The sequence below is a fragment of the Monodon monoceros genome, unplaced genomic scaffold (assembly GCF_005190385.1).
Source record: "Monodon monoceros isolate NGI ecotype Baffin Bay Population unplaced genomic scaffold, NGI_Narwhal_1 Super_Scaffold_13, whole genome shotgun sequence".
In the NCBI taxonomy this organism is placed as follows: domain Eukaryota; kingdom Metazoa; phylum Chordata; class Mammalia; order Artiodactyla; family Monodontidae; genus Monodon; species Monodon monoceros.
In genome coordinates this window covers 27,717,318-27,744,259 of record NW_021703769.1, presented here as the reverse complement: position 1 = coordinate 27,744,259, position 26,942 = coordinate 27,717,318, and the positions used below count along the sequence as shown (strand labels likewise).

At 45.3% G+C, this 26,942-nt stretch overlaps 2 protein-coding genes across 2 annotated transcripts in view; one reads left to right on the top strand and one right to left on the bottom strand.

The window, feature by feature from the left end:
- The first annotated feature begins 5,054 nt into the window (after positions 1–5,054).
- The window catches only part of TMEM74B (transmembrane protein 74B), a 28,395-nt gene continuing 6,507 nt past the window's right edge, over positions 5,055–26,942 (top strand). The window contains exon 1 of the mRNA XM_029221882.1: positions 5,055–5,190. Within this exon, the coding sequence (XP_029077715.1) occupies positions 5,055–5,190 (136 nt within the window). The remainder of the gene's footprint in view (positions 5,191–26,942) is intronic.
- On the bottom strand, positions 11,962–16,607 carry CUNH20orf202 (chromosome unknown C20orf202 homolog). Its single transcript, XM_029221883.1, has 3 exons — positions 16,569–16,607; positions 14,140–14,328; positions 11,962–12,230 (listed from the first exon to the last, which is right to left on the bottom strand). Exons 1-3 carry the CDS (start codon positions 16,605–16,607, stop codon positions 11,997–11,999), a joined length of 462 nt encoding a protein of 153 aa, XP_029077716.1. The 3' UTR covers positions 11,962–11,996.

Here is a 26,942-nt window from a genome sequence, read left to right as displayed (position 1 = left end):
TGTGCTTCTTGGCCATCTGTATGATTTCTTTGGAGAAATGTCTATTTAGGTCTTCTGCCCATTTTTGGATTGGGTTGTTTGTTTTTTTAATATTGAGATGCATGAGCTGTTTATATATTTTGGAGATTAATCCTTTGTCCGTTGATTCGTTTGCAAATATTTTCTCCCATTCTGAGGGTTGGCTTTTCGTCTTGTTTATAGTTTCCTTTGCTGTGTAAAAGCTTTGAAGTTTCATTAGGTCCCATTTGTTTATTTTTGTTTTTATTTCCATTACTCTAGGAGGTGGATCAAAAAAGATCTTGCTGTGATTTATGTCAAAGAGTGTTCTTCCTATGTTTTCCTCTAAGAGTTTTATAGTGTCTGGTCTAAAGTTTAGGTCTTTAATCCACTGTGAGTTTATTTTTGTCTATGGTGTTAGGGAGTGTTCTAATTTCATTCTTTTACATGTAGCTGTTCAGTTTTCCCAGCACCACTTATTGAAGAGACTGTCTTTTCTCCATTGTATATCCTTGCCTCCTTTGTCATAGATTAGTTGACCATAGATGCATGGGTTTATCTCTGGGCTTGCTATCTTGTTCCATTGATCTATGTTTCTCTTTTGGTGCCAGTACCATATTGTCTCGATTACTGTAGCTTTGTAGCATTGTCTGAAGTTAGGGAGTCTGATTCCTCCAGCTCCGTTTTTTTCCCTCAAGACTGCTTTGGATACTCGGGGTCTTTTGTGTCTCCATACAAATTTTAAGATTTTTTGTTATAGTTCTGTAAAAAATGCCATTGGTAATTTGGTAGGGAGTGCATTGAATCTGTAGATTGCTTTGGGTAGTATGGTCATTTTCACAGTACCGATTCTTCCAATCGAACAACATGGTATATCTCTCCGTCTGCTGGTATTATCTTTAATTCCTTTCATCAGTGTCTTATAGTTTTCTGCATACAGGTCTTTTGTCTCCCTAGGTAGGTTTATTCCTAGGAATTTTTTTTTTTTTGTTGCAATGGTAAATGGGAGTGTTTCCTTAATTTCTCTTTCAGATTTTTCATCATTAGTGTATAGGAATGCAAGAGATTTCTGTGCATTAATTTTGTATACTGCAACTTTACCAAATTCATTGATTAGTTCTAGTAGTTTTCTGGTGGCATCTTTAGGATTCTCTACATATAGTATCATGGGATCTGCAAACAGTGACTGTTTTAGTTCTTCTTTTCCAATTTGTATTCTTTTTATTTCTTTTTCTTCTGTGATTGCTGTGGCTAGGACTTCCAAAACTATATTGAATAATAGTGGCGAGAGTGGACATACTTGTCTTGTTCCTGATTTTAGAGGAAATGCTTTCAGTTTTTCACCATTGAGGATGATGTTTGCTGTGGGTTTGTCGTATATGACCTTCATTATATTGAGGTAGGTTCCCTCTATGCCCACTTTCTGGAGAGTTTTTATCATAAATGGGTGTTGAATTTTGTCAAAAGATTTTTCTGCATCTATTGAGATGATCATATGGTTTTTCTCTTTCAATTTGTTAATATGGTGTATCACATTGATTGATTTGCATGTATTGAAGAATCCTTGCATCCCTGGGATAAATCCCACTTGATCATGGCGTATGATCCTTTTCATGTGTTGTTGGATTCTGTGTGCTAGTATTTTGTTGAGGATTTTTGCATCTATATTCATCAGTAATATTGGTCTGTAATTTTCTTTTTTTGTAGTATCTTAGTCTGGTTTTGCTATCAGGTGATGGTGGCCTCATAGAATGAGTTTGGGAGTGTTCCTTCCTCCACAAATTTTTGGAAGAGTTTGAGAATGATGGGTGTTAGCTCTTCTCTAAATGTTTGATAGAATTCACCTGTGAAGCCATCTGGTCCTGGACTTTTGTTTGTTGGAAGATTTTTAATCACAGTTTCAATTTCATTACTTGTGATTCGTCTGTTCATATTATCTATTTCTTCCTGGTTCAGTCTTAGGAGGTTATACCTTTCTAAGAATTTGTCCATTTCTTCCAGGTTGTCCATTTTATTGGCATACAGTTGCTTGTAGTAATCTCTTAGGATGCTTTGTATTTCTGCAGTGTCTGTTGTAACTTCTCCTTTTTCATTTCTAATTTTATTGATTTAAGTACTCTCCCTCTTTTTCTTGATGAGTCTGGGTAATGGTTTATCAATTTTGTTTATCTTCTCAAAGAACCAGCTTTTAGTTTTATTGATCTTTGCTATTGTTTCCTTATTTTCTATTTCATTTATTTCTGCTCTGATCTTTATGATTTCTTTCCTTCTGCTAACTTTGGGTTTTGTTTATTCTTCTTTCTCTAGTTCCTTTAGGTGTAAGGTTAGATTGTTTATTTGAGATTTTTCTTGTTTCTTGAGGTAGGCTTGTATAGCTATAAACTTCCCTCTTAGAACTGCTTTTGCTGCATCCCATAGGTTTTGGATTGTCGTATTTTCATTGTGATTTGTCTCTAGATATTTTTTGATTTCCTCTTTGATTTCTTCAGTGATCTCTTGGTTATTTAGTAATGTAGTGTTTAGCCTCCATGTGTTTGTATTTTTTACATTTTTTTCCCTGTAATTCATTTCTAATCTCATAGTGTTGTGGTCAGAAAAGATGCTTGATACGATTTCAATTCTTTAAATTTACTGAAGCTTGATTTGTGACACAAGATGTAATCTACCGTGAAGAATGTTCTGTGTGCACTTGAGAAGAAAGTGTAATCTGCTGTTTTTGGATGGAATGTCCTATAAATATCAATTAAATCTATCTGGTCTATTGTGTCATTTAAAGCTTTTGTTTCCTTATTTATTTTCATTTTGGATGATATGTCCATTGGTGTAAGTGAGGTGTTAAAGTCCCCCACTATTATTGTGTTACTGTCAATTTCCTCTTTTATAGTTGTTAGCAGTTGCCTTATGTTTTGAGGTGCTCTTATGTTGGGTGCATATATATTTATAATTGTTATATCTTCTTCTTGGATTGATCCCCTCTTCATTATGTAGTGTCCTTCCTTGTCTCTTGTAACATTCTTTATTTTAAAGTCTATTTTATTTGGTAGGAGTATTGCTACTCCAGCTTTCTTTTAACTTCTATTTGCATGGAATATCTTCTTCCATCCCCTCACTTTCAGTCTCTATGTGTCCCTAGGTCTGAAGTGGGTCTCTTGTAGACAGCATATATATGGGTCTTGTTTTTGTATCCATTCAGCAAGCCTGTGTCTTTTGTTTGGAGCATTTAATCCATTCGCTTTTAGGGTAATTATTGATATGTGTGTTCCTATGACCATTTTCTTAATTGTTTTGGGTTTGTTTTTGTAGGTCCCTTTCTTCTCTTGTGTTTCCCACTTAGAGAAGTTCCTTTAGCATTTGTTGTAGAGCTGGTTTGGTGGTGCTGAATTCTCTTAGCTTTTGCTTGTCTGTAAAGCTTTTGATTTCTCCATCAAATCTGAATGAGATCCTTGCCAGGTAGAGTAATTCTGGTTGTAGGTTCTTCCCTTTCATCACTTTAAGTATATCATGCCACTCCCTTCTGGCTTGTACAGTTTCTGCGGAGAAATCAGCTGTTAACCTTATGGGAGTTCGCTTGTATGTTATTTGTCGTTTTTCCCTTGCTGCTTTTAATAAGTTTTCTTTGTCTTCAATTTTGCTAGTTTGATTACTATGTGTCTCAGTGTGTTTCTCCTTGGGTTTATCCTGTATGGGACTCTCTGCACTTCCTGGACTTGGGTGGCTATTTCCTTTCCCATGTTAGGGAAGTTTTCAACTATAATCTCTTCAAACATTTTCTCTGGTCCTTTCTCTCTCTCTTCTCCTTCTGGGACCCCTATAATGCGAATGTTGTTGCATTTAATGTTGTCCCAGAGGTCTCTTAGGCTGTCTTCATTTCTTTACATTCCTTTTTCTTTATTTTGTTCTGCAGCAGTGAATTCCACCATTCTGTCTTCCAGGTCACTTATCCGTTCTTCTGCCTCAGTTATTCTGCTATTGATTCCTTCCAGTGTAGTTTTCATTTGGTTATTGTATTGTTCATCTCTGTTTGTTTGTTCTTTAATTCTTCTAGATCTTTGTTAAACATTTCTTGCATCTTCCCGATCTTTGCCTCCATTCTTTTTCCGAGGTCCTGGATCATCTTCACTATCATTATTCTGAATTCTTTTTCTGGAAGGTTGCCTATCTCCATTTCATTTAGTTGTTTTTCTGGGGGGTTATCTTGTTCCTTCATCTGGTATCTTGTTCCTTCATCTGTCCCTCCCTCTGCCTTTTCATCTTGTCTATCTTTCTGTGAATGTGGTTTTTTTTTCCACAGGCTGCAGGATTGTAGTTCTTCTTGCTTCTGCTGTCTGCCCTCTGGTGGATGAGGCTAGCTAAGAGGCTTATGCAAGTTTCCTGATGGGAGGGACTGGTGGTGGGTAGAGCTGACTGTTGCTCTGGTGGGCGGAGCTCAGTAAAACTTTAATCCGCTTGACTGCTGATGGGTGGGGCTGGGTTCCCCACCCAGGTTGTTTGTTTGGTTGTTTGGCCTGAGGCAACCCGACACTGGAGCCTACCTGGGCTCTTTGGTGGAGCTAATGGCGACTCCTGGAGGGCTCACGCCAAGGAGTACTTCCCAGAAGTTCGGCTGCCAGTGTCCTTGTCCCCACGGTGGGCCACAGCCACCCCCCTCCTCTGCAGGAGACCCTCCAACACTAGCAGGTAGGTGTGGTTCATTCTCCCCTGGGTCCCAATGTGCACACCACTTTGTGTGTGCCCTCCAAGTGTGGAGTCTCTGTTTCCCCCAGTCCTGTCGAAGTCCTGCAATCAATTCCCACTAGGTTTCAAAGTCTGATTCTCTAGGAATTCATCCTCCTCTTGCCGGACCCCCAGGTTGGGAAGCCTGATGTGGGGCTCAGAACCTTCACTCCAGTGGGTGGACTTCTGTGGTATAAGTGTTCTCCAGTCTGTGAGTCACCCACCCAGCAGTTATGGGACTTGATTTTACTGTGGTTGTGCCCCTCCTACTGTCTCACTGTGGTTTCTCCTTTGTCCTTGGACGTGGGGTATCTTTTTTGGTGAGTGCCAGTGTCTTCCTGTTGATGATTGTCCAGCAGCTAGTTGTGATCCTGGTGCTCTTGCAAGAGGGAGCGAGAACACGTCCTTCTACTCCACCGTCTTGGTGCCAATCACGTTTTGCATGTATTAACTCATTGTTCTTCACATCATCCTCAGGAGGTAGGTATATTATTATTCCCATTCTATAGATGGTGAAACTGAGGCACAGAGAGTTTAATGACTTGCCCAAGCCCACACAATGAGTAAATGGTAGAGCTGGGATTCAAAGACTGGCAGTGAGGCTACAGGCTGTACTTACAGCCACTACACTATCCTGAGCTTTAAAATGGTAGCTGTTATTATTAATTATAATAGCTAAGATTGATGTGCCAGGACCATGTTGACTCACTGCATTTGCTCAATAGCTGTATGAGGTAATTTCTGTTGTATCCCTGCTTTATGGAGGAGCAAAGAGAGGCAAGAAAAGTTATGTTATTTGCTTAACGTCACAGAGCTAATAAGTAGCAGACCTGGGATTCAAACCCAGACAGCCTGGTGTCAAGGCCCTCACTCTTAATCATTGCATTGTATTACCTGTGTATTGACGATGATGATGAAGGAGAAGAGGTAGAGGAAGAGGAGGGGGAGGAGAAAACAAACCTACCTTATACCAACCACCTATGATGTGTTCAGATGTCAAAGGCTGAGCTGATCCATCAGATTCCCTCTCTCTAAACTTTTTTTTTTGAATTTTGTTTTATTTATTTTTTTATACAGCAGGTTCTTATTAGTCATCAATTTTATACACATCAGTGTTTACATGTCAATCCCAATTGCCCAATTCATCACACCACCACAACCACCACCCCGCCGCGTACCCCCCTTGGTGTCCATACATTTGTTCTCTACATCTGTGTCTCTATTTCTGCCCTGCAAACCAGTTCATCTGTACCATTTTTCTAGGTTCCACATATATGTGTTCCATATATATATATATATATAATATATATATATATGGAACAAATATCTAGGTTCCACATATGTATGATATTTGTTTTTCTCTTTCTAACTTACTTCACTCTGTATGAGTCTATAGATTCATCCACATCTCTACAAATGACCCATTTTCATTCCTTTTTATGGCTGAGTAACATTCCATTGTATTTATGTACCACATCTTCCTTATCCACTCATCTGTCAATGGGCATTTAGGTTGCTTCCATGACCTGGCTCTTGTAAATAGTGCTGCAGTGAACTTTGGGGTTCATGTGTTTTTTTGAATTATGGTTTTCTCTGGGTATATGCCCAGTAGTGGGATTGCTGGATCATATGGTAATTCTATTTTTAGTTTTGTAAGGAACCTCCATACTGTTCTCCATAGTGGCTGTATCAATTTACATTCCCACCAACAGTGCAAGAGGGTTCCCTTTTCTCCACACCCTCTCCAGCATTTGTTGTTTTTAGACCTCTCTCTAGACTTTGACAGAGAGAAATAGCAGGAGAGTGCTATCTTTAGCAGTGGGAGTGGACAATGAAAATATGCAGAAAGAAGACAAAGTAAAGCCCAGACATAGTTAAAGGAAACTGAAGCTAGGAGCTAGGACAGATGGCAGAACAGCCCCCGGCCCCGGTTCTCAGACTTCCCTTGGGGGAGTGGGGGCTGTGGAAACTCAATCCCCCGACCCCAATTCAGAGGCTCTGGTTCAGCAGGCCTGGGTGGGCCTGGGGGTCCGCACTCTTAGTGCGCACAGTGGTGGAGACTGACGAGGACCCACTCTGACACGTTGAGGAAGCCGGTCTGTTGAGAGAGAATGGAGGATGTGTCTGACATGGGGGTGCTCACCAGGCTCTCCATCCACTCCTCACATTTCCCAGCCCCCATGCTGGGACAGACCACGTGACTAACTCTAGCCAATGGGCTGTGGGCAGAAGGGACACATTTCACTGCCTGGCTAAAGTGTGGAAGAGACAGTGTGTGACTCTCCTTATGTATCTTCCCTACTGTAGCATCTGGTGACAGCACAGATGGTGGCTGGGTCCCCGAGCAGGAGCCCCCCCCCCATAATAGAGCCATAGGACATGTAGTGTGAGCCAGGAATGGGCCTTGGTCGTGTTGAGGCCTTGAGTTCGTTTGTCACAGCAGCAGAGCTGAGCCCACCTCCCAGTAGCACACTGAAAACAGTAATGCTGGAGTGATGGAGTGAACTCTTGTAGATCCAGACCTACCCTTCACCTCCTGGAGTTCCTGCTCGTGGATTTTGATGAGATTCTGTCTTATCACTCTGCCTGAGGTTACAAAGTGTCGATGCCTATTCCTTGCAGCTGATGTGCCACACTGGAAACCCATCCAGTCTTACATGGTGTGGTGGCTTTAAAACATGTCTGCAAGTTCTTTGATGCTCCTCCCATCAAGAGGTGGTCTAATTCTCTTCCGCTTGAATGTGAGCTGGCCTTGGTGCCTGGCTTCTGCTGCATAAGACGCAATGGATGTGACACTGTGTGACCTCCAAGACTGAGTCATAAAGGCTATACAGCTTCCTCTTGGCTCTCTTCAGATGCTTGTTCTTGGCACCAGCCACTATGCTATGAGGTAGCCCAGGCCACAGGGAGGAGTCATGGGTAGGTGTTTCAGGTGACAGCATCAGCTAAGGTCCCAGGTAACAGCCAGCGTCCACTGCCAGACATGTGAATAAGCCTTTGAGATGAATCAAGCTGGACACCATCTGACTGCAGCCACTTGAGAGACCAAAAGCAAGAACCACCCAGCTGAACCCAGCCAATCCCCAGAACTGTGGGAAGTGTGATTTTACTGCAATGATGAATGGTTGTTGCAATAATAAAGTGACTGTTTTTGTTTTAAGTTTGGGAGCATTTTGTTACGCACCAGCCAGAACACTTGGGCACTGTAGGACATCAAGCCTGGCCCAGGGCTGGACGCTGGCCCCAGGTAAAAGTGAGCCTCTGATCCTTTCTGGTTAGTCACAGGGTGAGTCCTGAACTGCCGGCCCTGACAATAGGTATCACATCTTGAACTGTTCTTCTTCTGCTCCTAATTTTTTAGCTTCTGACCCCCATCAGTCCTTTCCCCACCTGTGTCCCCTTCTCTCCTCACCCTTGGGTGTACAGTACTGTTTTTGCTGCCTCAGCAGAGAAAACCCCAGATTTTCCTTTGTGACCATGATCCACAGGCTCCCTCTAGTGCTCACTTGCTCTCGTGGATGAGCATGATCTATAACCCAGCCCTCTAGGAACCCACACTGAAGATGTCATTGCCACTCCAACCCCCTTGTCCCCCAGCATCTGGGCTCAGTCTGAGCTTGTTCTGACCTGGGATCAGGAACTGAACATTGGTTCCAGAGGTGGGATCTGGAGAACAACACATACCCGAGCAGAGGGTCAGGTTTATCTTTGCAGATTGGTAGAGGGGGGATTGGCAGATGTTTTTGGTCTGGGGGCCCAACTGTGGGAAGCTGGGCGAGGCAGAGGGTGCTGGTTGTTGGCATTGGGCATGGAAAACCAATGTCATTGTTACTTTACATGGCCAGGCAGATATCTCTCCTAATGATGGTTGCTAGCAAGCTTGTCTACTTGTAATAGTCATAGTTTCAGAAATCATTATATTTGTGATTACACAGCAATAATAACAAGCTGTCATTTATTAGCCTTCACAATGCTCAGTGAGCATGGTAAAGTGAGTTATATGCATTCTCCTATACAATATAAATAATAATCCTATGAGGTAGATATTATTATCCCTTCTTTTACAGATGAGGCTCAGAAAGGTTGAGTCGTTCATCTAAGATCAAAAAGTAAGTAAATGGTGGAGGTGGAATTAAAACTCAGGTTAACCACCACATTTGTAGGAATATGCAAGTTAAGATCACAGTGTAATACCATTTTGCACTCATTATATGGGCAAAAATTAAGAAGACTGATAATACCAAGTGTTGGCGAGAATGTTGAGCAACAGGGACTCTTGGACATGGCTTGTGGGAGTTTAAGTGAATACCTCACTTTGGAAAACACGCTTCTTGTAAACTTGAGTATTCACACACATACTTCCAGTTCAACTCTTTGCTCTACAGGTATCCGTTGTTTTTCGAAAGCTCACTTTATGCCACTTTGCTTTCATGAAAGAGCTACATTAGTACCTGTTTTCATGAACTGAAAGAAAGCCAAAGATGATTTTCACTTTTACAAAAACAGGTGAAAAGTGAAAATGGTGTTCAGTGTTTGATCTGGGGTGAGCCGTTACAGAGGCAGCAAGCACCCTGGGGGGGAGTGGCACCGCCAAGCTACTTCCCCAGGAACAGCACTCAGCATTTCTGCACCAAGCCACCATAGCTTTGACCTGGCTTTGACCTGTGTCTATGAGCATCTGTGCTTTATCTCAATTTATTTTGGGCCTCTTTTAGCAAGATGTGTCTTAAGGTAATTGCTTCTTCACTATATGAAATTTTGGCTTGTGAAAGGTTCCATAGGAATGATCTACTTTCAGTTAGTGAGAGAAAACCTGTATATCCTAGGGGCACTGGGCTTGTGCACCGGGGCACATGAACAAAAGTGATCACAGCAGCATTGGTAATTATAGCCAAAAACTGCATTATTTTAACAGAGAGAATTTAATATAAAGAATTGCTAACTAGGTATAAAGCTGTTAACTGGATGACCGAAAGGTTATAAAAAGAACTCTTAGAATGAAGGTAGCACTTGCAGGAAGCATCTACCACTCCCAGGGCTGAGGGAGCAAAGAGAGGAGACTGAAATTATTAAAGCTTTCAGCCTTGCAGAGCTCCACTTCAGGTATCTGAGAAGGGAGCTCTGCTCAGCTGGGCTCAGGTCTCAGAGAGCAGAGAGGAGCCAGGGAGGACAGGAACTGAGACTTCGGGGGAGGGGATGCTGGCCATCTGGAGCTGGTGTCTCTGAGGTTGGGGGAAGGGCCCCCCAGGGCTGGCACCTACAGCCTTGAGAAGGGGGTTCTGGCTGGTGCCACAGGGAGGAATTGCTGCTTTGAGGTGAAGGAGCATTGCTGGGTGATGTTCATGAGAGTAGGAAGGCCACAGGAAGCTACAAAGAACAAAGATGAAGAAGCAAGTCTTTTCTCTCTCCTCCAGCCCTGTGGTGTCCCTCTAGCCCCGCCCTGCTTATTGGCAAGGTCTAACCTGGAGCAGCTAGTAATGCAGAAATAGGGTTTGTGGGGCTCCAGCCCCAGCATCACAGAGCAGGTAATTTAAAATTTTTAAGTATTTATTTTTAATTGTGGTAAAATATAACATATGATAAATATTACCATTTTAACCATTTTAAAGTGTATAGTGCATTAAGTACATTCACGTTGTTATACTACCATCACCACCATCCATCCACAGAACTTTTGCCATCTTGCAACACTGAAACTCTGCACCCCTTAAATGACCCCCCCAACCCCCTACTCCCTGCCCCCAAACTCCTGACAACCAGAACTACTTTCTGTTTCCATGAATTTGACTCCTCTAAGTATCTCGTATGAGTGGAATCATATTTGTCCTTTTGTGACTGGCTTACTCCACTTAGCACAATGTCTTCAAAGTCCATCCATCTTGTGGCATGTGCCAGGATTAACTTCCTTTTCAAGGCTGAATGATATTCCATTTCATGTATATATCACATTCTGTTTATCCATTCAGCCATTGATGGAGAACTATTTTTTTGTATTATCAAATATTATATAGAAACCCCAGATTAGTCTGACCATAACCATAGTACATATAATGCAACCCTCCCACCCTTTGCCTCTGTATGCAATGGATTTACTTTTTCAAGGCCATTAAAAGCAATATCCTAGCAACACGCAAGAAGATTTTCAAAAATAAAAAGGCCTGACGATAATCGGACCATGTTAACACCAGGACTTTATTTTCACCTGTTCCATTTATATCTTTCTTATATATGACTCCTGCACCCCAAAGAATTGAGGGTTCTGCCACAACATACACCTTGTTGCCTGCCTGCCAAACTCGGTTGTCAGAAATGCCATTTTTTTTCATGATTTCTCTTCTTTGCTTCTTTGACCATCTGCATTATTTTGGTTGCAAATAAGGGAAACCCTATTCAAATCAGCTTAAGCAAAAACAAACTGGTGTGTGCCTTTGTGGGTGGTGGTGGTAGAATCTGCTGGCTTCTGTTCTGGAAAGACGGCAGGAGCAACTCACAGAATTAGGGTCTGAAACCAGGGACTAAAAAGAGTCAGCACCCTTCCTCTCTGCCCATCTCTTGTGTGGTCCTCTCTCTGCTTCTCTTTGAAGATTAGCCTCTTTCTTTCCTACTGCCAGCAGGTCTCCCTCACCTGACAGGAATCATGGCCACCGGCAGCCCCAGGTTTGCGACCGCAGTAGAACGAGAATCAAGAGGGCAATCCCAGAGAAGGGCTGTGATTGGCTCTGTTGAGCCACATCCCACTCATTGGGCCAATCATGTTGTTAGGATGACCATGAATTGTAATTGGCCAGGCTGGTTACATGCCCATCCCTATGGCCAGGCTGGTTGTAGGGCCTGTTTCTTTCAGATAAAGGGGAATAAGAAGGCCTGCCGGGAAGACAGAAAACAACCATCAAGTCGCTGCACGGGGTTCTGTATTTTTGCCATGGCAACACTAGATAAACATCCGGGCACATTGAGCTCTTTCTTTGTTTTAACAATCACCTTGTGGGAAATTCCTAAGAATAGGATTACCACCGTGGTGCTTGCCAGAAGCCATGTAACATGTTTGCGTTTTCCAAACGTGTTCACATCTGATACTTTATTTGTGCAAAAACCCTGAGAAGTGACAGGAGAGGAAAGAGTGACACAGAGAAGCTGAGTGACAGGTCCAGGGACACACAGTGAATGAGGGCAGGGGTGAACCCAGAGACCGGCCTTCCTGACTCCCATTCCAGTGCTCTCTCTCATCACAATCAAAGTTTAGACTAGTGGGGGGAGGGTGTAAAGTCAGGGTCATCTCTGGCCTGTTAAGGGAGGGAGCTTCGCCTGCTGTCTGCCCCTTGGAGGAGCTGGGCCAGGCCCCTGGAGGAAAAGGGCTGGCGGCCCCTGCCTTCAGAGCCTGCTCGAGGTCTGATGGGGGAGGCCCCGCCACTGGATCTGGCATCCTCCCAGTGGGCACTCTCCGCACGCAGCTCCTGCAGGACACTGTGAAGATGCTTCAGTGTGAGCAGAAGTCTCTGGTCTTGGACCTGCATCTCAGCCTAGGAGAAAGAAGGAATCTGTGAGGGGGCGGCCAGAGTGCTGGATGTTCCCCCAGAAAGCCTGCTCCTATCATTGTCTCATTGGAGACAAGCCCACAGCCTCATAGAAGCCATGTCCACCGAAGCCTCAGTTTCTTCATTTGCAAACTAGAAGGCAAATTACTTGCCTTTCAAGGCTCTCTCCCTGTTTTAGATTCCACCAGGACTTTGGGGGCTTATATAATCCCAGGAAAGGAGGGAGAGCACCAGACTTTCATCAGTGCTCATCAGTGGTAGTTGCTCGTGTTACTGACTTGTTCCTTCTGCTGTGTAAAGTGACTGACATACTTCACTGATGGTCAAGCGGGGCTTCTTGGCTGGGCTCCAGAGGGGAGCCCTTGTGACGTCATGTAAATTCCCTGTGATGGAGGTTAAAAACACACTTGACTGAGAAATTTGCAAGTCAGGGACCAGCAAGTGGAGACTCAAGGCTCATCTCTTGTCATATGTGGAGGCAGAGGACATTTGGCCCCGGGAGGCTGTGCCCTGGGTAGGCTTCCCCCAACCCCTACCTGTTCTCCCTCCTCATGGGTAGGAGAGAAGAGAGGTACTTTATCAAGTGGAAACTGGCACTTTGGGTTCAGGTACTAAGCAGGCTCAGCGTAGTGCCTAGTGTTTAGGGGGAGCACGGGGTGGGACTGCCACCCAGCCTCTAGATCCCTGAGGACCGTAAGTGGCTGCAGTTCCTGCTGCTGGAGTCCCCTGGGCCCATGAGAAGCCCTACTGGGTCAGCCCCTCCCACCGAGGTGAGGACAGGGTTGGTTCCCAGCTAGTCTGTTGCCTGGCAACCCAGACAGGTCATTTTTGGACAATCCTCTCTGTCCCTCCCCAGAAGAAGAAGCTGGCGTATTGGAATACAAACTTTGGGTGCCTTCTGTTGTTCCCCAGACCACCTCCTTCTCTCTCTGGGCTGGTGTCCCCACATACTTTGGGGCTCCCTTCTGTTTTTGGACTTGGAGAAAACATCACAAGGAGACACATAAGGCCTGGCTTCCTGAGCAGCCACGGAGGGGCCAAGTGACACAGCTCATAAGTTCAGGTGAGTTAGTGCCCCATGGGGTGGAGCCTTACAGACAGGAAATGGGAGACAGGAGTGAGCTGGGCAGATAAACTTCTTCTTCTTCTCTCCCCCAGGGTGCAGATCCTCCTTCAACCCCTGCAGAGAATCCCGCAGCCAGGTAAACCGGCTGCTGAGAGGGCCTCTGGGCCTCCTTAGGGCTCCTTTCTAAGTGGCAACCAGCTTGGTAACGCAAGGCATCTCCTCAAATAGCATTGGCCTTTGCCTCCACTCCCTATTTCCCTCACTCTCACCACTCTGGGCTTGTACCTCCAAATAAACGGTTAATACCCCAATCCTTGCAAGCCTCTGCTTTCTAGAAGACCCAGGCTAAGGCAGCTGATGTACTCCATATCCAGCTGGGTCAGGATTGTAACAGCTAACATAGATGTGCCACGCCGGCACTAAGTGAATTACACCATCTCCTCACCAAATTCTTACAATAACCCTTGTGGTGCTGGTACTATCGTTATCCCCATTTTACAATAAGGAGACTGAAGTTCAAAGAGGTAAAGCCACTTGCTAGAGGTCACACAGCTGCAGAGCTGGGCACGTACCAGGACTCAGTGTAATTCTAAAACCAGTCAGGCAAGTACCGCACCCAGGGCCTCCTATGTAGGCCATGACCTACTTATCCCAGCACCTGAGGTGGTGATTGTGCACTGTGTGGCTGGTCCCAGAGGGGTGCCTGCAGGGCCTATACCCCAGCCTGAAGCTCTGCCCCAGCCTAGGGGGCACCTGGGAGTGGGGAACCAGGGAGCCTTGGAATATATGGTGTGAAAGCACCAGGTAAAAAGAAATGTAAAGACTTACCAGCTCCTTTCTCAGCCACTCCAGGGTCTGCCCAAGACTTGAGGTTGGCTCTTCTGCTGTTTTCATCTCAGCGTCCTTGGGAGAGACCTTGATGCTGACCTGGTGACGGGCCTGAGGGACCTTTGATTTGGACAGTCTGCTCTCTGCTTCAGGCCAGGAGCAGAGTCTGGCTAAGTCACTGAGGATGGAGTTAATGAGAGCAGGAAGTAGCTGACATTGGAAAATGTAGTGTGTGTTTTTTTTTTAAAGGGCTTCAGTACTCTGAATAGAACAAGGGGCGGGGGGAGGGAGATCACTGGGGTATGGGTGCCTCAGTGCCTGTGGGCTCCAGAATCCAAATCTGATGCCAACAGGATCACAGAGACTATAAAGCTTTAAATGATAAAATTAATAATTATTATGAAAATAGGTGTCCCCTTTCTGAGGGCTTGTTTTGCTCTAAATGCTTTGTTTTATATATATATATATATATATATATATATATATATATATATACACACAGATATATAAAACCTCATTTGGGGCAGATGGCACATCTGTGTCCCCAGTCCTCTCCCTCCCTCCCTCACCTATCTATAGAGTCTATAGATAAGGGAAATGCTCACGTTCCAAGTCCCCTTTCTTCTGGAGGCCCATGCGCCCCATTTCTAGCAGATGAGACCAAAGCAGAAACTTGCTGTTAGACTTCTAGGAAAATGTTACCTAGACGATAAGGAAAAATGTCAGGGATGCTCCCCCTTTACTCCTACTTTCTTCTACTTCCTTCTGCCTTGAATGTGGATGTGACGCCTGGAGCTACAGTAACCATCTTGCAACCCTAAGACAAAGGCCAAGAAAATTGCAGAGTCATTGAAATCACTGAGTCACAGAACCCCCAACGTCATCTGCCTGTTTTATGAGACAAGAAACCCAATTTTTAATCGGGCAAAAACACAGTTCTAACTGACACCCCATTTACTCTTCACAACACACTGTGAAGCGGGCATCCTTTAATTCTCTCTTTCAACAAATACTTTCTGAGTGCCTACTGTGTTTAAAATTCTGCTGTAGGCAGATAGAGGAGTAAAGCCCAAAATCAGAGAGACAAAGGCTGGAGCTGACATCCTAGTGGGTGGAAACAAACTATAACCAAGTTAATATTATGACGCCAATAAATAGGATCTAGTCTCATGCGGGCTTTAAAAAAATGTATTCTATCCACTTGAACTAGGAACCCCAAACTAAGAATTAACATAGTGATCCCAGGTAAGGAGCTGAGGTGATCAGCAAAGCAAACGTAACCTGTTTTGGAGGTACTTGCCCTCAACAGGGCTACACAAGCTGTCCACAGATAAAGGTCCACTGAAGGTGAACTCTTAGCCCCAAATTACAAACCACCCAAGGAAACCACCCACTATAAGTGAGAGTCAGCGGACACCAGCAACAGCAGGATTAGACCCCACTTCCCCTAAGAACTTCAGATAAGATTAAAAAAAAAAAAGTATTTTGAAAAGAATTAAAGTCATACAAAAGAATTCAAAAACATAAGAAAAAAGACACTATTTAAAAAGGCAGATATGAAAAATAACTAAATAGAATTTATAGAAGTAAAATTTATAGTAAATCTTTATAAATTAAAGAAAAAAGAGTGTACATTTAAGTGTAGTGCCAGAAGACAGAGTTAGGGCAGGTGATACAGGACATAGGGAGGCAGATTACGACTCAGTAGGAGGAAAGCGTTGCTTAGAATTCTTCCAAGCAGTGGGCACTCAGCCAGTGGAGTGGGGAAGCACAGCCCAGACGATCAGGGAGGCTGGAGAAGGGGCTCCACTGGCTCAGAGATGGCACCTGCAGCATCCTTCCAAGCGTGAGACTGACTGCGCAGGGAAGGGGGCCAGGACACTGTATAGGAAGCCAGGACAACTGGGTTCTAACCCGGTTGTACCAAATTTTCTATGTGAGCTTGAGCCTCATCCTTTCCATCTTAAGCATAACGAGGCTCAAAATAGTTACAAAAATGAGTTGTAAGAAAAATCACATTTCTTATATCCTGGATTTTACAGCTTAAGTTGCATCCTGACTGCCACATGCAGAGAAAATTTTATGTGCAATTTCTCCTAGTTTAGCTGTTACTCTTTAGAACCAAAGAGGATCCAAGAATCTCCTGCTTACCGCACTCACACCCCTTCTGGGCACAGGGGCCAGAAATGATTGCTTCCAGGCAGGCCACCAGGCTTTGTGTCACTTGACCATGTAATTATGGGACAACTGCTTGGATCAGAAATGGGTGTCCCAGCCCAAGGCAGCCACCTGCAGACTGGACAGGAGGGAGACCCTCGGCTCGTGGGTGACGGTATGAAAGCAGCTATGTTCTGGGTGGTGAGCAAATGATCCAATCAGACCTTCTCTCAGAGAATTTGAATTTGCCACAGTTAGAGGGGTTGGATTATCACAAGACTACTGTGTAATGAAACTTTCCAAAACTCCATACCTTCAAACGACAACTGTTTATTTTTGCTCTTGAGTTTGTGGTTTGGATAAGGTGGTCTGCATCGGTCTTCAGGTCTGCAGATTTGAGCCTTCGCCATGGGTCTCTTGTCCTCCTCCTAGAATCACTGGGCTACTGGGGCAAGTTCTTCTCTTGGCAATGGCAGAGGATAGAGAGCAAGTGGAACCATGTGAGGCCTCTTGAGACTTAGGCTCAGAACGATCAAGCTGTCACTTTTTTTTTTTTTTTTTTTTTTGCGGTACGCGGGCCTCTCACTGCTGTGGCCTCTCCCATTGCGGAGCACAGGCTCCGGATGCTCAGGCCCAGCGGCCATGGCTCGGGCCCAACCACTCCGCGGCATGTGGGATCTTCCCGGACTGGGGCACGAACCCGTGTCCCCTGCATCAGTAGGCGGACTCTCAACCACTGCGCCACCAGGGAAGCCCCAAGCTGTCACTTTTGCCATGTAAGCAAAGTGAGTCACACAGCCAAGCCCCAAATTAAGAGGCCAGAATGTATACTCCACCTATGAAGAGATTGTGCCACGTGTGGAGTTAGGGAGGAATGAAGAAGGGGGGATGGCAATTCTATACGAAAAGGAAGTTAGTTCAGAAGCAGGGCCACAGGCCCCGAGGGGTCCAGACGGAAGGCGGCAAGCAAAAACCATGAGATGGCAGGAGCTGGAGTCAGGAAGAGTTGCTGGGTGGCAGCGGCAGGAGACACAGAAAGGACTAGAGAGACTGGAGGATGATTTAGGACAATTAACATTTACTGCTCTCTGACTCCAGACCAGGCATTGTGATAAGCCCTTGACAACACAACCTCATCTCATCCTCAAAACCTTGTGACTGCAGTTCCCAAACTGAGTGCCAAGGCACCCAGAGGCACTTCAGAAAACTCACAGGGGCACTGCAAAATATTTTTAAAATTTGAGGGAAATAAATTAATATCTGTTGAATACTGTACAAACTACTATTAAGTTGTTTGAAACTAATTTAACAAATAGCTGTTAGACATTTCTTTGGGCCTGGTGCACTGTGAAAAAATTACAGAGATGATAAGGATGCCATGAACTGAGAACATTTGGGAACCTCTGCCTACGAGGTAGGTACCATTGTAATCTGCATTTTATAGTTGATTAAGAGCCTATTATTAACCCTTTTTTACAGGTGAGGAAACTGAGGCTCAAAGAGGCATAGATTTTCCTAGGATCATCCCAGCAGGTAAGCAACAGGGTTGGAATTAGAACCTGTTCTCCCTGACCTGTGTGGGAGGGTCTTGCCTGTTGTCTTTCAGGGGTGGAGGGTCAAGCGGGGGCTCAGGCTAGGCCATCTGCTGCCATCCTGGGCAGCCCAGCAGGTTCTCTGCCCGACACAGGAGTGGTGTTGATAGGAGTGCTTGGCTATTAGAGCCTGATGCTCTGTCCTTGGCCTCCAGTGCCAACGCTGAATTATCCTGGGAAGACATTTCTTGTGGTTAACTTGTTTTGACACACTTTCATTTATTTTTAATCCTACTCTCACGATTCTGGCTCAGAGAACGTTTTATTTCATAGGCTTGGAAAGCCTTGGCACATGGGGAGAAGGGGAGGTGGAACCAGGAGGCCTAGGAAAGGAAAGAACTTAAACTCCTCAGCGAGGAAAAATGTCCTCACCAATTATCAAAGCCAGAATGGCCATCCATGCATCATCCATGGGCAGCTGGTAATATGGCTTCCATGTGCCAGACGAGGCTCTGCCCTGGATGCCAGAGGTATGGCGCTGAGTAAAAAGACCTCACACCTGACCTCACAGGGCTTATGGTCCAGCTAGTAGGAGAATTCATTAGCAATCAAGTGGTTCAAAAATCGTACTTTATATCACAAACCTGGAATATATATATGAATGAATGAATATATGAATGAATGGATGAATGAATAAATTTGCAGATGAAGAAACCATGGCTCAGATGGTGGTGTGAGTTTTGCCCAAACAAGTCAGCAGCTGTGGCAAAAATTGCAGGTTGTTCCTCAATATCCCTTCTCCCATTCACACATGGCAAAAGACTATCCCTAGACTCCCCGGCAGGGAAGTGTGGTCAGATGATTAAATCCTGGTCAGTGGGATATGAATGGACGTGATGTGTGCAATTTCTGGGCTGTGCCTTTAAAAGGAGGGAGGAGGATTCCTGCCCCTCCCCCGCTTCTCCTTCTGCTGACTGGAATATACTCATAAGGGCTGGAGCTGGAGCAGCCATCTTGGGCCACCAGGTGGAGGATGGCAGAACAACAAGATAGAAAGAACTGAGGTCTCCTGCGACATGTGAAGCTACCGTATCAGCCTTAACTGCTGTGTATGCTTTTACATGAAAGAGAAATGAATTCTGTTTTATTAAAGGCACTATCATTTTGGGCCTCTTTATTACAGGAGTCAAACCAATATCCTAAAACTATAGCAGCAGAGCTAGAGGGAGAAGCCAGGTTCCTTGATTGCCCCCACTCAGGCCCTTCCATAATCCCCCCACCTATATATTTTATTCTCTTCCAAGTGTCTTCTTGTTTGTGACCTGATCTGCTCCTCAAAACAGCTCTGTGAAGTCCATAGCAGGGAGAGGACTTCCGTGATGCTCACTGGACAGACAGGGAACCCGAGGTGTAAGAGTAGTAGGTGACCTGCCCTGAGACACGTGGGCAGAGTTATTTCCATCTCTTGGATGCAGCAAGTGGGCTCAGTGATCTCACTGAGCTCTGCCTCCGTGTCTAACTCCTAATCTAGGGCCCTACCCAGCCTTGAGGGCGGTCCCTCTTTTATCCTGGGCACCTTCGCCCTCATCCCCACTTTGTAAAATACAAATAAGGCGGAAGTTTAGCAGAGAGAAGCTTCCACACTGTGAGAGCCCTTAAGCCCACCTTTCTTACCACGCAAGTTCATGCCATCACAGCAGCCAGCTGGAGCACACGGATGGAGGACCAGTTGACTTGGGGGTCCCAACACTGCCTCTTCTTCTGTGCTATTTCCCCCCTCCCAGCAGGCCCTCGCTTCACCCCAGACAGCAAGGCTGGTAATCTGATCATTTGCCTTCTGCCTGTGCTCTTTATCTGTGTACTCATGGGTCCTGAACATGCCCTGCACCTCTGTGTCCTGTAGCAAATGCTTCCAGAGCTCCACCCACATCCCCCTGACATTCCCCTTCTCCATATGTGCCTAGGGCTTCCTACTGCAAAGTACATCTGACTCTCTGCTTAAGGAACGTGCTTGACCTGTGCAGAGGACAGGCTGGACGTGCTGGCAAAAAGGAGTTGGTAGATAAATACCTCCCTTCCCTCAGCTCTCTGGTGGGACAATACTCAGTCCAGCAGGACTGAGTCCCAGTTGCCTGCAGCAGCCATGGGCTTGCCCACTGGTACATCGGAAGCCTTCCCTTCCGTTCCGTGTCGAAATTCCCCACTCCTCTGCAGTGCTTCCTGGAACCACCTCCCAGATAAACCACTTGCCCTCAAATTCTTGTCTCAGGTTTGCTTCTGGGGGAACTCAACCTATGACACATCCTATCCCTGTGTGCCCTGTACACATGAGTCCCGTGCACCTCTTCTGTGCATGAGTGTCCTGTATACGGGTATTCTAGCCCTTCTGCTCTGTACACAGGCACCCTGTGTACGTGTATCCTATACACACCTGTCCCATGCCCAGGTACCCAGTACACAACCCTATGTCCTTATGTCAGGGAAGCACAGCCTCTGACCCTGACGAGGTGGTGGAGACTCTGGAAGCAGAGTGCAACTGTGGGAAAAGTGTTTCTTGGCCGCAACTAGCCTTGGGTGTGACTCTGAGGCAAGTTGCCCAGTTGATGTGAGTCCCAATTCCCTCGCCAGGTGAATGAGTGGGAGATAAAACTGAATGGGGTAGGGAGAGTAGGCATGCGGCCAATCAGCCCTGGGACTTTAGGTCTATCTGAGGTTCCCAAATCCATCTGGAAGTCCAGGCCCTTGGTTCTGGTTGTACTTCTGCTACCCCTCAGTGTGGCTACAGAGCAATCTCCTCTCTTTGGCATTCAATTTTCCTAAATGTAAGAAAGGGGATTAGGAATTCCCTGGCAGTCCACTGGTTAAGACTCGGCGCTTTCACTGCGGTTGCCTGGGTTCAATCCCTGGTTGGGGAACTAAGATCCTGCAAGCCTTGTGGCTCGGCCAAAAAAAAAAAAAAGGGGGGGCGAGTGGGGAGAATAACACTAACAGCTCAGGAATTTTGCACATGCTTTGAAAATTATGATGGAACTCAGCATAGTGGCTATCAACACTTAGTTGGGGTCTGGATTTGAATCCCAGAAATGTCGTAAACCGGCTGTGTGACCTTGGGCAAGTTATTAACCACTCTTGCCTCCACTTCCTCATCTTAAAATGGAGATAATCATAGCACCTGCATGACAGGTGGTTACGATAATTAAGTGAGTTAATGTTTGTACAGCACTTAGAATATTGCCTGGCATTTGGAGAGGGCTACATAAGTGCTTGTCAATTAAAATAAACACACAAGTAATTCATTACTATTACTTCATCCTTGAGCCTGTTAAAAGGGTTATTCCCTCCTCTAGGAATACTTTTCCTTTCTCCCCCTTTCTTCCCCTAGTGAAACTTTAAGTTTGCCTGGGTTATTCTTTCATATGACCCTTTTGGACACACTGAAGGCTGTATTCAGAGTTTTCTCACCTGGAACACAGGAGGTCAGATTGGATCTGTATTTTTCAAACTTCAGCTACTCACATACCTCCTTCTCGGTTTTGCCTAGCACCTCTACTTTGACTTACTTGTATTTGTCTTTAAACCGATCACATTAGATAGGAAAACTCTTCTGAGTGACAGAAAATTCCAGGTAATAGTAGCTTATATAAGAGTTTATTTCTCTAACAAATAAAAGTGTGGGAAGGGCTTCCCTGGTGGCGCGGTGGTTGGGGGTCCACCTGCCGATGCAGGGGACACGGGTTCGTGCCCCGGTCCGGGAGGATCCCACATGCCGTGGAGGGGCTGGGCCCGTGAGCCATGGCCGCTGGGCCTGCGCGTCCAGAGCCTGTGCTCCGCAACGGGAGAGGCCGCAGCAGTGAGAGGCCCGCGTACTGCAAAAAAAAAAAAAAAGTGTGGGAAACTATCCCAGGCTGGTGTTTCCATGGTCATCTGGGATCTAGATTCCTTCAACTTTTTTGCTCCCCCATCCTAACATGCTTCCAGCTCACGGTCCAAGACTACTGCTCCAGCTCCAGCCATCAGGTCTGCATCCTGGCAGCAGGAATGACAAAAGGGGAGAAGGAGGGCATATCCCCTTCCTTTAAGAACACTTAATACATTTTGCCCACACCTTCTCCTCTGATGATGACTAATGGCTCATTGCCTACTTGTTCATACATAACTGCAAGGGAGGCTGGGAAATGGAATCCTTATTCTGATTGCACTGTGCTAGCTATCGGTCAACAAGTCTATCCCAGTAGAAGAAAAGGAGAGCGTATAGTAGGGGAAACCAGCAGAATATGTTGCTCCAACTTCATGTAGACTCATATACTTTTCTGCCCTCATTCTAAGCAATACTATCCATGATATCTTTAGTTTCCTGAGCTAGTTATCTACTTTTCTAAAACACATTAGAATAAAACAAATACCTAGCCATTAAAATGAATACATATACATATGGGGGGTGTATATAGATACAGGATAGATGGTGGGAGACTGTTACTGCCTCCACTGATCCAGGCCTCTCAGTATTCATACACTTATGTAGACCCCTCCCCTCGACTCTGGGCTGGCCTGTGACATTCACTAAAGCAATAGAATGCAGCAGAAGTGACATTGTGACTGTTCCCTCAGCTTTAGGAAGCTCCAACAGCTTCTGCTTTTGTACTCTGGGAAAGTTGAGTGCCATAAAAACTCTGACTACCTTGAGACCACCATTGTATAAGGAAGCCCACGCTAGCCACCTGGAGAGTGTGGTAGATAATAGAAGAACCCACAGCCAGTTCCCAGCTGTTTGTATCACCCTAGCTGACACCATGTAGAGAAGAATTGAGCTGTCCCCACCAAATCCAGCCCAAACTGCAAAACTGAGCAAATAAATAATTTTCTTTTAAGCTGATAAATTTTGGGGTGCAGCCATAGATACCCAAACACATTTATCTATATAACACCAAGAAATCATGTCATGTACCATACCCTTTGGAAAATTCTGGATTAAGTGATATTCTAATATTCTACAAGAACATTCTCTCACAGACCCACACGTCTCATAGACACATAACTGCAGTGAATTGATTGAGGACTTATCACATGCCAACATGACCACAATAACCTCCTGATGGTCTCTGCTTTCTCTCTTGTCCCCTCGCACCTGGGAGCAGCCAGAGGGAGAATGTTTTCAAAATGCAAATCTGATCACGTCATTCTCCTGCTTATCACCCACTGCAATGTCCACAAGGAGTCTTCTTAGGTTCAACTACACACTCAGACTCAACAGATGACCACAAGCCGTACTTGGCATTGACATACTCTGATGGATGTAAGACAGGAACCTCAGCTTGCTAGAATGGCACTCAATGTCAGCACCAGCACTCAACTCTCCCTCTCAGCGGGGGAGTCCTTGCTGCATGTGTACCAGAGCAGTACAGCACAGGTTCAAGGAAATGAATCCCCAGCTGGTGGGTGCAGGAGTCATCGTGGCTTAAAAGCTTCATGTCCCCTGGGAGCCGATACCTTTGTACCTGCCCAGTTACAGGAGTCATCATGCTCATGAAGCCCAAAATATGATTTCCCACCAGGTATTTATAGTTCCTCTCATCCCAGATGTAATTTACCAATCAGGGGTCTTTAAGAAAAAAAAAAACCCTTTAGTTTTTAGAACAGTTTTAGATTTAGAGAAAAATTGGGAAGATAGCACAAAGAGTTCCCATATACCCATACCCAATTTCTTCTATTATTAACACCTTATATTAGTATGATAAATTTGTTATAATTAATGAACCAATATTGATCCATTATTATTAGCTAAAGTCCACACTTTGTTCAGATTTCCTTAATATTTACCTAATGTCCTTTTTTCCTATTTCAGGATCTCATCCAGGACACCATAGTACATTTAGCTGTCATGCATCTTTAAGGCTCCTCTTGGCTGTGACAGTTTCTCAGACTTTCCTTGTTTCGACAGTTCTGAGGTCAGGTATTTTGTAAAATGTCCCTCAGTTGGGATTTGTGTGATGTTTATCTCCTGGTTAGACTGGGGTTATGGGTTTTGTGAGAGAGATCACAGAGGTAAAGTGCCATTCCCATCACACCATATCAAGGATACATACTATTAACATAATTTGACTGTTGATGTTGACTTTGATCCCCTGGCTGAGGTAATCAGGTTTGTCAGTTTCTCCAGTATAAAATTATCTCCACCCCACTCCCATACTGTACTCTCTGAAAGGCACTATGCTCCGCCCACACTTAAGAATTGGGGAGTTATGCACAAATAATAGAGAATAAACTAGTGGTTACCAGTGGGGAGAGGAGAGGGACGACACAGAGGTGGAGGGGTGGGAGGTACAGACTATTGTGTGTAAGATAGGCTACAAGACTGTATTGTACAACCCGGGGGAATATAGCCAATATTTTATAATAACTGTAAATGGAATGTAACATTTAAAAATTGTATAAAAAATCTCTACACAGGAGTCTAAAGAAAAAAAAGAATTGGGGCGTTATGTTGCTTCCCTGAGGATGGAGTATTTGGAATTCTGCATCAGAGATTTCTCTTTCCCCCCCCATTTTTTCATTTATCATATTTTAGGTTACAATCCAATATTTTTTTTTGATCAAATTTTTCTAACTTTGGCTATTAGGAGCTCTTTTAGTCAGCCCCTATGTCCTTTGACATACCCCCATCATTGTGTGTGTGCGTGTGTGTGTGTGTGTGCGTGTGGTTTGTTCCTTTCTTACTTTCTGGCACTATCAGATACTCCAGGCTCGTCTTGTACATTTCCTGCTCCAGTCCTAGAATCAGCCATTTCTCCCTGGTTCCTTTTATTGGAGAGTGGTATTAGAAACCAAGATGTGGGAACCAGGTGTGCTTGTTGCTATGCAGTGTCATGCAGCTAGGTCCTCGCAGCCGACAGAGAAAGGAAATGCAGTGTATACTGACTTGTGTGTATATACATTTATAGTTATCTACCACATGTATCATAAATACGTACTCATCTTCATCAATATTATGCTAAACATGAGTTCATACTGATATCTCCAATTCTACTCCATTACCACATGGATCATTCTAGGCTCCTCCTTGGGGTCATTTTTATCATAGCAATGTTGCCTAGTAACAGAGTGATATATGTTTATCTGTTTCCAAGGAAACAGAGCTAGACAGTTAACCAAAGGTCAAATTCTCATGCAGAAGAGGAAAAGTTTGTTAACTCTTTACTCACACTGATCGATGACTCCCCACTGCTCTGGGGATAAAGAACCAACTGCTTGGCTTACAAGGATTCTCAGTGACCTGGCTCACTGACAGTCCAGCCTTATCTCCAACGTTCCTTATTGAGCCCTTCAGGGCAAACGCCCTGGTCTCCGTCAAGCCTCACACTCACCATACTCTCTTCTACCCCAGGGCCCTTGCACATGCCAGTCCCTCTGCTGGGCCTCTCTTCCTGCTGTCTTTACCTAGTTGCCTCCTATTCAGCCTTTCAATCTCGGCTCAGTCCTCACTTCTGCAGGGGAGCCAGGAGCCATCCCCATCTCCCTGACTAGGTCAGCACCTTGCTGAAAGCTTGAACAGCACTATGTACCTTTGCTCTGTGGCAGTGTTACATTTACTTATCCTTTTCTCCCACTGGAATACAAACTTCTAGAGGGTAGGGATGAAGTCTACCTCATTAATCAGTATATAATAGGAACTCAATAAATATTTGCTCATTTTCTCTATTCTTTATTCGATAAATATTTATCAAGGGCCTCCTATGTGTTGGCTCCTTTTCTAGTGTCTGGGGATACAGGAGGGAGGGAAACAGGCAAAGCTTCTGCCTCTTGACACATATTTTAGTGGTGGTGACAATAAAGAAAGAAATAAGCAACTGTCAGGAGTTGATAAATGCTATGGAGAAAAATTCAGAGTTAAGGAGCAAAGGGTGCTGGGGCACTGCTAGTTTTAAAAGGATGATGTAGGAAGGTGTCTCTGAGAAGGTGACATTTGAGCAAAGACGTGAAGGAAGTGAGGGCGAGCTCTGGGGGTCTCAGGAAGAAGCGTGTCCCAGGCAGAAGGAACAGCAAAGGCAAAGGCTCTGAGGCAGGGCTGAGGGAGGGAACTGTGCACGCTTTACAGGGAGTATCACATATAATCCCTATAACCCTTACTAAGTCCATTAAACAGATGAGGAAACTGAGCTCTGAGAGGGGACAAGGCCACACACCCATGAATGGTGGAGCTGGGATTCTCTCGGGAGTCTGGTGCCACAGCCAGCTCCTTTTGAGGTCCCTAACAATAGGCCAGGCTTCTGGAAGGCAGGAAGAGACTGAAGCCCTCCCATCCCTGGAGGTCCTGCCCTGGTCTCTGTCACACTGGCCTCAAAGGCCTGGGCACCTGGCCTCCAGGGTGGCCTCCACTGTCCTCCTTGTCAAGGATGGCACAGGCCTTTGGAGCAGGACATGTCAGGTTCTCACATGAGGTGGCTGAGGAGCCAGGACAGGGCATCCCCATCTGCCTGTCCTTCCAGATGGCTGACCTCTGCTGACCCTCCCAAAGCTCCTGGAGTCTGCATTTTCATGATTCCATTGGCAGAGGCGAGCACTGAGGCTCAGAGAGGCGGGAGGACTTACCAGAGGCCACGAGAGTGAGCTGGCCACGGAGACTTCCGGAAACCCCGTGATCTTCACACGGACCTCCTCTCTGGGCTTCGCCTGGGCCCCCAAAGAGGGAGAGTCTCCTTAACTTTTGTGCTCTAGGCATCTCACTGACTCACCTTAATCTGAGCCCTTTAACGGAGAGAAATAGTGGAATCTGCCCTACTCACCACCTGCTCACCCAAACCCACCGCTGGGCTCTGGGGGGGATCAGACAGGGGCCCTGTTCTCCAGGAGGTGCCAGTCTGATGAGGGATGCTGGCACTTACTGAAAATCACAACTCTCAGAAATAAGGACAATAACGCAGGCAAAGAGCGCAGCTGTAGGGGCCCCTGGGGCGAGGGAGTGTGTGGGGCATCGAGCTAGGCTTCCCAGGGGAGGGGGCACTACAGCTGGGCCTTGGAGGAAGAAGGGGTGTGTGGCCATTGGTAATCCTTCAAGATAACACCCGTCTTGGGCTGTGTACCTCAGTGGACCACAAAAAAAGAAGAGCAGGGGAAAAG